The following is an 11,691-nucleotide window of genomic DNA, read 5'->3' on the forward strand; positions in this document are numbered from 1 at the left end:
TTTGGGTGAATCCTTGGTGGTAATGCTGCGATATGTTCCTTCTCCCTTTCTACAGGGCTGAATGGTTTGCTATGTAGTTGAGCGTCCTACTTTGGGGCCTGTGCTATCCCTGCGGCACTTTTCTCCTTTCTTTCGGTTACCTCGGTTAAGTCGATTGAGTAAACATGATGACTGTCTGGTGCGAACTCGGCCGCGAATTTTGCCAAAGCTTGGACCTTTATCGCGGTTCTTGGTTGAAACTTATGTCGAAATGCCCTAACTCCACAACCCACTTCAAAATTCGACTAGAAAAGTCCGCCCTTTCAAACAAGGCTTTTAAGGGGAAGGCCGTTAAGACAATCATGGTGTGGGCATAGAAGTAGTGCGACAATTTTTTTGAAGCCATCATCAAAGCTAAGACCAGCTTTACCAACGACAGATACCTTGTTTTAGCGCCCATCAATGTCTTACTAACATAAAAGATAGGCATGTGTTGTATTCCCTCAACTTTTACCAACATTACGCTAACTACATGCTGGGAAACGACTTAGTATAAAAAGAGTTCCTCTCCTAGTGTTGGGGTTACCAACAATGGAGGAGAGGTCATATAATCTTTCAAGCTTTCCAGAGTGCAGTCACACTCATCATCCCACTCAAAGGGGGTGTTTGGTGGGGTTTTTTTGAGTCAACTTATGGCTTTTGGCTTTTAAAAAGTTATTTCCAACTATTTGGTTAAACTTATTTTAAACAGTTTCTAATTCTAACAACTTATTTTAAGTCAAAAAAGCTATTTTTGAGAAGCTGCTCACCTATTGCTTCTGATTATCAACTTCTTCTGTGGACATGTTAATTTACGGTTATACTCTTAGATTTTTTTATTTTTTATTTTTTAAAAAATAGAAAAAGACTCAAATGGACTATAGAATATTATTATTATTATTTATGAGAAATGTAGACAAATAGTGAATAATAAAAAATAAAAGTTAATTGAAAAAACTATTTCACAGTTTATTTAACAAACACTACTCAGCAACTTAAATCTATAATCTAACAGTTACACTAAACAGATTAACAGCTTCTGATTAAAGTCATAATCTACAATCTATGAAGCTATAATCTATAATCTATTTTAACAGCTACACCAAACAGGACCAAACTTGGCCTTTAGTGCCTGGAAGAACGATCGACACCTATCTGATGATTGACTTATGAATTGATTTAATACGGCTGCTAGGCCAGTGAGATGATGTACCTCCTTGATTATGTTGGGCCTCTCAACATCTTGAATGGTTTTAATTTAAGACGGACCAGCTTCTATACCTCGGTTGGTCACCAGAAAGCCAATAAATTTTCCTGACCTTACGCCGAATGCGCACTTGGATACGTTCAATCGCAGTCCGTGAGTCTTCAAAATTTGAAACATCTCAGCTAGGTCCTTGGGATGGTCTCCCTCATTCTTACTTTTAACCACCATATCATCTATGTATGCTTCCATTTTCCTGCTTAACAATGGCTCAAACATTTGGTGATCATCCATTGGAATGTTGCCCTTGCATTTTTTAGGCCAAAAGGCATGGCCTTGTAGCAATATAATCCTCTGGGTATTGTAAACAACGTGACCTCCTGGTCTGGTTCATACATGGTGATCTGATGGTAACCGCGGTACGCATCAAGAAAGCTAAGTCGGTTATGTCCTGCAGTTAGATCCACCAATTGGTCTATTCGTGGTAAAGGAAAGCTGTCTTTCGGGCATGCTTTGTTGATTGTCTTGTAGTCCACGCAAACGCGCCATTTTCTGTTATTTTTTGGTACCACTACCGTGTTGGAGATCTACCTAAGATAGTGTACTTATTTGGTTGCCCCTGCTTCCAGCAGGTTTTTTACTTATTCTACTACTATCTCTGCGTGGTAGAGTGTCGATCAGCGAGTTCGTTGTATAATTGGTCTGGCGGTTGGATGGACATTGAGTTGATAGTAGATGAAGTTGGGGTCAATGCCAGGCATGTCATACGGCGTCCAAGTAAACACTTCGATGTTAGAGATCAAAAATTCCATGATCTCTATTCTCTCGGTGCTGGATAGAGACGAGCCGAGCAAAAAGAACCTCTCTGGGTTTTTCTCATCTATCATTGCCTCTACCAAGTCTTCCATTACTTTCTGTTCTTCTGCTTTGTCGACATCTGCGAACAGCTCGTTGCTTTCTGGCTCCTCTACCATTTGTACGAACCTTTTTGCAGCCCGACTGCCATTTACTGTTATGAAGCACTGCTTGAACATGATTTGGTCTCCCAAGACCTCCTTAATCATTCCGGCTTCGTTGGGGGACCATAACACCTGATGGTAGGTTGATGCTACCGCTCGCATGGCATGCAACCATGCTCTTCCCAAGATTATGTTGTAAGTGGAGGGGACTTTCAATACCTAAAATTCCACTTGTTTTGTCATTGTTCCTGCTTTGACTGACAGAATTATTTTGCCCACTGGCCATTCTAACATTGAGTTGAAGCCGACTAAGGGAGATGTTACAGGTGCCAAGTCTTTGTCCTCTAATTTTAGTTACTTGAAGGTCTCGTAATATATTATCTCGTATGAACTCCCTTGGTCAATTAGGATCCGCTTGATGTCGAAATTCTTGACGCACAGAGTAACCACCAGTGCGTCGTTGTGAGGGCTTTGTAACCTTGCTAAGTCTTTGTCAAAAAATGTGATGACGTTCGTTGCCTCCGTTTTTCTCTTTTTCACGGTAGGTTGTGCACTTAGTACCTCTCTCATATGCTCAGCCTTTTTGATCATCCCTCTGAGTTCACTTACTATTTCAGGTTCGATGATCCCATGTATTACATTGATTATGCCTTGGGGCGGACTGTCGACCGACATCCCGTCCGGCCTATTGTGATCCTAGGGGGCTGGCTATGTTTCCCCTTCAATATATTGATCCAGGTGGCCTGCAGCCACTAACTCCTCTAGATGTTGCCTTAATGGCATACAGTTTTCAGTTCGGCGCCCATTTTCATCATGGAAGGTGCAATAGTACCTATCATCGTAGCCCCTCTGTGCTTCTCCCAATTTGGCTGACCGCCGAACGAAGGGTTCATCGCGTATTTCGCTAAGAATCTGGTAGATAGGTTTATTGAATATCGTGGTGATGGAAATGTGGACTCTCAACTTCGTTGCTTGGGGGTCCTCTCGGTTGGCTCGTCTACCTTGCCTATTTTTGCTCGGTTGTTTCTCTCGCCCCATCGTGTTAACTTTTGTCACAAGTTTTTTGTCTGACATCACTGTTGTACCAGCTTTTTCTTTGGAGCGAGCGATATCTTTTTCTACCCAGATGTGTTGATGTACTTTTTCCATTAGGGCCTCCATTGTGAGGGGTGGAGTCATCGTCATTGAATTCCTCAATTTATTGCCAGCCAACAAACCTCGTTTGTACTGTGCGATAGCTAGCTTTGTAGGGCAATCTCCAATCTGATTAAAAGTCTCCCAATACCGGTTATTGTAAGACCTCAATGTTTCCTTGTCGCCCATGTCTGTGGAAATAAGCTGGTCAATCTCCACTGGCATCTTGGTGTTCGTTTTGAATCTAGTCTTAAATGCCTCTGCTAGTTGCGCCCATGACACTATGCTACCTTCTAGCAACCTTTCAAACCATGTTAAACCCAAGTCACCAAGGCTGCAAGGGAACAGGATACACATTAGAGCCTCGTTTCACCGATACACGGCCATAACCTGGCTCAAGTGGCTCAAGTGCATGTAGGGGTTTGACTTTCCCTCATAAGTAGTGAATTTGGGTTGGTGGAAACCTGAGGGTAATGGTGCGTCCTCTATCGTCGGAACGAACAGCGACCTCTGCAACCTCGCTAATGCTTTGTCTACTGGTTCATAGGCAAGGCGTGGTTTTGGCATTCTAATCTAGACACTCTTATGTGTTTTAGGAGCCAATCGTTGCAGCGCTAAGACTCTACGGGGTTCATCAGCCTGGGTGTCTTCTCTCATTTGAGTCTTTTCTTGTAGCACTATATGTAGGTTTGTTGACCTAGGCAACTCCGTGTGCCTAGATGTTGTTTGGTGTGAATGCGAGGGCCGATAACTGCTTCTCTCCGTATAAGACCTTTCAGTCCTCGTTCTCTCAGACCTGGAATAACGAGTCCTGGAAGTCCTTGATTATGTGTTGCCTATCCTGTGGCTTCTACTTTCAGCTTGTGATGGTGTGACTTGCCTGTCACGATCTTCTGAGTGGTAAGAGTGTGTGTTGCCTTTGCGCCCTTCTTCTGTTGCCACCCTTTTGCCTTTTATCTAGTGTTTCATCATCTCCATGTCTGCCGCCATCTTCTGTATCAATTCGTTTTCCTCCCTTACGCGATCCTCCAGAACCTGAGGATCCATTCTCTGCCTCTGCCTATCAGGGCTCTGAGAGCGACAAGGGCTTGAGCCCCGTCTTTCTCGTGTGTCTCTGCGTGGGTTCCGTCGCTGGGGATCTAATTCTGCCATAGGTGGGATAAAAGGTAAACCTTCGCGCCTCGCGCCCCCTTCCAGGGTTTGCCCATCAATAGCAGAATGTAGTAAGTCTTCATTGTGCGCCATAGATTTCAACTAAAGAGGAAACTCAATCAAAAAGTTTGTTCTTTGTGTGACTTCCCACAAACGGCGCCAATTGTACGAGCATATAAATAATCTTCTCGTATAATCTTGTTGATCAAGTTTGTACTCTTCCAAACATCGTCGCTTTGCCACCTAAAAACACAAACGTGAGTTAGTCGGCGGGTGTGTACCGGAAACCTCTCGGATGCTTAAGTCATTCAATAGACAATAGACGCAAAAGCTCTATGTATTCCAGAGTAAGAATTGTGATACCTATACATAAGTTTGTCATGAGTTTTTTATAGATTCCACCTAGCACAATCTTAGTAGGACTCCAACCCTCCTTAGTAGAGTCTTGCTAGAAATCACACTCTCAAGGATAATGCTTACCCTGATTACACCCTAGTCACTGCCAACTAAGTGGCATGGTTGCAACTCTTGCCTCGGCTGTTTCCAAACTCAACCGAGGTTACACAGCTCGATGCCGCTTTAGGCAACACTGTCATAGCCCTAACTGTGAGATGACGCCCTGCAGAGCTATCCTTGGCTCGGTTCTCCGTCCACTGATACCTCGGTCCAGGATAGCCAAGTCAGGCCACTGGTAGCCCACCTTTGACCGGCCTGATGCTTAGATGATCTAGGACCGTGCTACATAAACAATTACTTTGGCTCGTAGTTCGGCCCAATGTCTAAGATTAGTTTGGTAAAAACTATTCACATAAATTACCCTCTCAGTCTTCACGGCTCTATTTAATGTAAAGTGTATTGTTTGTTATTTATATATATATATATATAAAGAGGTATTAATCGGTGGATTCCGGAGAACTTGGGCTTAAAGCAGTGGTGGATTATGGAGTAGCTCATCGTCATAATTCAACAAGTGTTGTGAATTCAATGTTGGGTAAAATGATTCCGAGGTGAAGACGGTGGTAGAAGAGGCATATCAGGCTTGGTTCAATTTAGACGTGGATTCGCTAGAAAATTGAAGGTTCTCATGTGTAAATATATATATATATATATATATATTTAATTTTTTTAGTGGATTATTTTGTAATTTTAGGCCATGATTTTTTATCATAATTAGAGGATAATTAGAGGAATCCAATTATGATTTTTTTTCACATTAAATCGTTACACTGATTTGTTATTGATTGATTGATTAGGATTACTATACGTTGTTTTAAATTGAATCAAAATCACAAATAACTAACTTGAGAGTTTTTAAAATTTTGAAGGTCATATTAGCGATAGATAATATGTTTTAAGTAGTTGTACATTTTTTCATGATATGTACTTTTATGGAGAATGCAAAATTATTTTAATAAACTTTTAAATAAGTTTGATTCCTTAACACTTTCTGAAGATCTCTTCCCTTCAATGGTAAGACACACGGCTCATTGGGACATATATAGCCTCGGCCCAAGAAAAATTGATGAAGTGCTTTTAAAACGCTCGTTAACATTTTTTTTTTTTTTGCTAGTTTTGAAAAGGAAAACTGAACTTGCCAATGACAAAAAGTTTCCAGGATTACTTAAGATTAATTAGCATCCAAATAGTGCCATCCAAGAAGCAAAAAGCAGAAACATTAGAATAACTATGTACTTGAAAGTTGTGAGACAATTCATCCAAATTACATAGAGATCAGAGTCTGGCAAAATAGATGGCCATACTAAACAAGACTGTTACATCTACAAAGCGTTCATAAGGATGTTCAATAATATCATTAATTCCCAACTCAGTAAATTTCTTTCTATTTTTTCCCCTGAAACCTTTCAAATCTGTTGTTGTCACTTTTCTCACCATCGGTTGTTAGCATCCTTTTTGCAAACCTATCCCCACACTTTGGGGATCCACAAGCAACAATATCAAAAAAAATTACAAAAGGCATGGAAGCTTGATCGACATCTCATTTTGAAAGACTTTGGTATGGTTTGATCTTACGGTAACAAGCGAGAGGTCTTTGGAACGTGCTGAGAAATGAGTATTGCAGTGTTTTTCCACCAACAAACTTCTCTTTCTTTCTCACAAAGCTTTTGGTTTACACATTCTAAAGCATGTTCTAGCTCTTCTATCCTTTCTTGTTGTCTCGATTCTAAAAGTTCATGCAACCTCCTTTCAAGTTCATTAGGAGGAACTCCAAAGTGTTCTTGGGTACATGCCTCTGGAGGGTCAACTACTACTTCAAAGCTTGCACTTAGGCTTCCTACAAGAGCAGTATCCTCGATGGTCACCTGCCAATTTTAAGGTATAGAATTCAGAAGTTCCAGCAAAAAATTCAAACATGATAAAATCAAAGTGCAACATCCTTCTGAAGAATTTTTCAAGTTTCTATGAGACCATGTACGGTGAATGCAAAGTATGTTCTTGAACTGCTTACATATTCTACACTACCTTTGCCAACGAAAGAAAAATTGGTGCTTGACTCAAAGCCGTTTTATCATTTACCCTTAATAAAAGAATAGTGTCCTAAAACAGCATCCTCCATTCATCTGTCAACCTCTGTATCTCTTGGAGCTGCTCAACAAAACTTACCCGAAGACGTAATGAGCCTCCTTCCTTTGTTCCTAGTTTAGGATGCCACAGCTGTGGCAACATTGGTGGTGATTGTATGTAGCAGCCCCCCAGCTTGGGGGTGAAAGACATAGGAGAGACATGACCAAGCTAAGAGCCAGACCATGCTGCCACCTAGTAGCGGTGGCTCAGCTTGGCTAAGTAGTCCCCTTGGCCCCCCCGCCTCAGAGCTCCACACACTTTGACTCATTCACTATGTGCCTTAGCCTACAACTAAGGTGCCAAGTGCTTTGCAAGGCCAAAGCTTCTTCTATACTACGTGGTTGTGCCCCTGCTTTGGCTAGGCACATAACCTCAATTGATTGCTTAAGAGATACCATGGTACCTTTGAGGGCTCCCCACGTGGAGGGTGAAGAACCTGCCATGGGAGATGATGCAGTACATATGGGGCCTGCCATGTAGCAGGGGTGATCCATATATTCACAAGATGTATGTGTTTAAATTATAGCTCGAATGAGAATAAAACAGAGGAGGAACTGTTGGTTAGTTTTCAAATGTGTAATACAGAAGATAAGCATGATGGTAGGAGAAACATAAACCCAAAATGAAAACAAATGACACTTTAAATTTATCCTCACTCTCTAAAACATGCACACATGAGAGAGAGAGAGAGAGAGAGAGAGAGAGAGAGAGAGAGAATATTTGATGACCTTTAAAAGGGTTATTTTTGGTTATCATTTGCCTTAGATAATGTTAATAAGCTATTGAAACAGAGTTTGCACAGCCAATACCCTTGAAACTAATATTAACTAATTCTCAATAGCCCAATCGCTTCCATTCAGCAGTCATGACTGATACCCATTTTGATCCATCTATACAGAAGTGTAAATCATAGGTTAACAAAAGAATCACATTTAGAAAATAATCAAAAATAAAAATGAAAAATCACATAAGGACACCAATTCAAGGAAGACAGGTGCACATGATGAAACATACCTCCACTCTTTGCTGTTTTGGGTATTCAAAAATATCATCCGAGTCCAAGTGGAGCTGCAGACGTTCCAATTCAGCTTCAAGTTCAGCCTCAAGCTGATCTATTCCTTTCATGCATTTTTCTGGTCTAATTGCCTCGCAAGTCATAGATTGATCATATAACTGGGTGGTTTCTACATCTGCTGGATTTTTTAACAATAACAGATGTTGAAGTGAAACATGCCCATTAGAGCATAAATTTTCATGGGCATCAATAGCTGAGCAAGCAATAATCTCATTTGACTTGGATGGTTTACACAGTATTTCCATATTTTGGTTCTCAACTTCCTCTTTGACATTTTGAAGAAGCATTTCCATTTCTGTCCGCAACTTAATAATCTTATTGAGTTCGTTTTTACTTGCAGCAATAAGATAAAGCAGACCAAATCCAACTGCCAAGTTGAAACAGTCCTCTTTCCTGAATTGTCCTGTATAAATAAATCAATCAATTCAGTGAAAAAAAAAAAAGACAAATGTATAAAACAATTAAATCAAAAAAAGAAACACATAAAATTATGATATTGAAACTGTAAAATCAAATTAAATCCAGGAACATGTCAGCTGGTTTGTAAAGTAATTTAGAAGGAAACACAGAATTCCCACAAGAAAGGATTTGAGTAATAAAACTAGAAGGTGAATATTCACTCACTGTGGCTGCTATGACAACTGGTCAACTTGAGGTTAACCCACACATGGTCTGAAACAAACAGACAACTCTAGCTCAATTGGAGCTGAAGTGACATCCCAATCATATGCACTCATGCTGCATTTCTTAATACCTCAATTGCCATTCACTTGGCAAAGACATTAAGAAGTAAGATTTTGAGAAATGCACAAGAAAGCACACCAAAAATGTATAAAAAATTATCACAGCCACGCAATACAGGTATGCAAACAGATGGACACGTGCACAACTAAGTGCCTATAACCCATGAATCAAGGGGACCAGTCTGCAGATTGATGCTTTCACAAAAAAATCCACGCCCAATCAAAGGATCAGACGTTGAATGTGAATTAGTTGTGCTCCAAAATACTACCCTCCCTTTCGGTTGACGTGACTGAATGGGGAGTATGTAGACCCAACCAAAGTTCAATGAACTGGCACACCCCCGATTGGATGGGAAGTACGTATAGGAAGAGTTGAAAAGAGTTATCTTCGCCGCACTAATATGTGCACAAAGTCAGCCTGAGAAGAGATCCATCCACCAGCAGTGGATCTTTTGAAGACAGAGGAGACTCAAAGAGTAAGTATATTGTTCTAGAAAATTCAACTCAAAGTGAAACCATATTATTCAATGGATTAATAGAAATTAAGCAAACATTGTCAAACTACGATTGCCCGGTATATTCCTTGGTTGTACACAATAAGATTCAATGTTCCATCAAACAATAACTCAACTAGGTCCCATACCTCTCCAACCATGTTGAAAGCTTGCACACATAATTTATTGGTAAACAAAATCAATTGCATCTCAACTGAAAGAAATATATACCACCATCATCAATGTTTTAATGTACAAATACGAACATATACATACAGATTTAAATCCGAATCAAATAAAACGTTTGCCTAATTCTTTAATATGCACACACATTATTACACAACCACGATTCATAATCTCTGATCCTTCATCAATTTTAAATTTGATAAAAAAAAATTTAAAAAAATAGCTAGACATGTGCTCCAACCATTTCATCAGATCGGTATCAAATCTAGGGAGAGTCAACTTTTTCACCAAATCAAGATGGAACCAAATTCTTTCACCAAATACATAGCAATTTTGATGAAATTTTATACCTTAAGTCAAATTTGGTGAAATTTTAAAAAGAGTAGAGATTAGAGCATCTGTACCGCTTACTCAATTTTTTCATCAAAGTTTGATTTAATATTTTGCAACCCAGTTGTTTCATCAAATTTGGCCAGTCATCCGACCTAGAGCAAATTTTTTAGCAGAACTTTAATAAGCCGGTTATCTACCCAGATGTCCCGCCGGTTATCCACTCGGTTGACCAGCCAGTAAGTCCACCAACAACGGTCACTTGCAAAATTTAATGAAATTTAATGAAAGATTAAACGCTACTTTGATTTGATAAAAAATGGGGCATAGCCTTCATTTGATATGAGTTTTGATGCCATGGTTGGAGTAGAAAAGGGGCGTGTTTATTCAAATTTAAATTTGATGAAACATTCGGGCAAGGATCTCTTAAGCCATGTTTGGCATCTTACTATTTTAACTTAAAAATCAAAAAAATTACTTTAAAAAAATTTAAAAAATGAATGACTTATATCAAAAATATTTTTTTTTTCTTTTTACTTTTTATATGTCTTTTTTTTTTTAAAAAAAAAAAATTAAAAAAAAAAGTATTTTAAATATACTAATTTTTTTATCTCATATTTTAATTAAAAAAAATCAAAAAATTATTAAAATAAAAGAAAGCCTTACAGATGATTTTCTTTCATCAAAAATAGTTAAAACATGTTTATATGATAAATTTAGAATTTTTCAAAAAGACTTGATATATAGAGAGAGAGAAGAGGTAGAGATGCTCCTATAAAATCACCACAATCGGCCACATAAACAGCAAAAGATTGAAAGAACACAAAAAGGGCCTTTAAAAAAAATAAAAATAAATAATCATTACCTGAGGCTGAGACCTCATCAATTTCAGACTCTTCTTTCAAATCCGAAACACAGGAAGAGGATTCCCCATTCAGACCATTCATCGAACAACCCACCTCCTCCTTTCTCTCTCTCTCCAATCCCACCCTCCTCGATACGTCCTCACTCTTCTTTACCTCCACAATTTTTTGCCCCTTCGACTTCTTAGAGGGCGACCACCATCGAAAGAGCAACGATCGAGGGGACAAACAACTCCCCCTTCTCCTTCTTCTTCTACGTCGTCTTGTATCGGTGACGATGAATGATGATTCGCCGAAGAAATCATCATCGCTGTCCTCCATTAGGACGTCGGAGGGTCGCATGCGAGATGGGTATCCAGAATTTGAACACCGACAATGTCAATGACGATCCACCATTTATACGCTTAGAGAGAGAGAGAGAGAGAGAGAGAGTAATTGGGAGTGATGAATGATGACGATGATGAGTAAGAAAATGTATATTACAGAGTGGAGCGTACGGTTGTGTTTTCAAACGGTGGTCTTACATATCTATTTATACCACATATATATATATATATATATATTAAGTAAAATGAGATTTTTAACTCAAATTTTTTGAGAGTTTTAATTTTTCAATTTAAATTTTTTAATTTTTTAATTTAAAAAAAAAAATAGTATTTATTAACTTCTTCTAACCTCCAAGTCTTACCCAAAAAAAATTCTTTAAAATCCAACACATATGAGTTCCTTGAAAAGTCCCAACACATATGATTATTGTCCCTCATAATAATATTTTAATGCATTAAGAACAAGTATAAAAAAAAAATCTTGAAAAGTCCAACACATATGATTATTATCAAAATATTAAATTTTAATATAATATAATAAAAAAAACATTTAATTCCTTGAAAAATCTAACACATATAATTATTATCAAAATATTAAACTTTAATATAAAATAAAAAAAAAAG

General features: G+C 38.7%; 1 protein-coding gene across 2 annotated transcripts; it reads right to left on the bottom strand.

Annotated features, from left to right (window-relative positions):
* Positions 1-6,142: 6,142 nt before the first annotated feature.
* Positions 6,143-11,267, bottom strand: LOC114283110 (protein POLAR LOCALIZATION DURING ASYMMETRIC DIVISION AND REDISTRIBUTION). Of its 2 annotated transcripts, XR_003636468.2 has the most exons (4): positions 10,744-11,267; positions 8,065-8,528; positions 7,860-7,940; positions 6,143-6,788 (listed from the first exon to the last, which is right to left on the bottom strand). XR_003636468.2 is itself a non-coding variant. In XM_028225945.2 (3 exons), the coding sequence occupies exons 1-3, from the start codon at positions 11,081-11,083 to the stop codon at positions 6,495-6,497; spliced, it is 1,098 nt and encodes a 365-aa protein (XP_028081746.1). In that variant the 5' UTR covers positions 11,084-11,267; the 3' UTR covers positions 6,143-6,494. The 2 variants fall into 2 exon arrangements, 1 of the variants encoding a protein (XP_028081746.1); XM_028225945.2 differs by lacking the exon at positions 7,860-7,940.
* Positions 11,268-11,691: the final 424 nt, after the last annotated feature.

The sequence above is a fragment of the Camellia sinensis genome, chromosome 13 (assembly GCF_055761805.1).
Source record: "Camellia sinensis isolate YWXY chromosome 13, ASM5576180v1, whole genome shotgun sequence".
Classification (NCBI taxonomy): domain Eukaryota; kingdom Viridiplantae; phylum Streptophyta; class Magnoliopsida; order Ericales; family Theaceae; genus Camellia; species Camellia sinensis.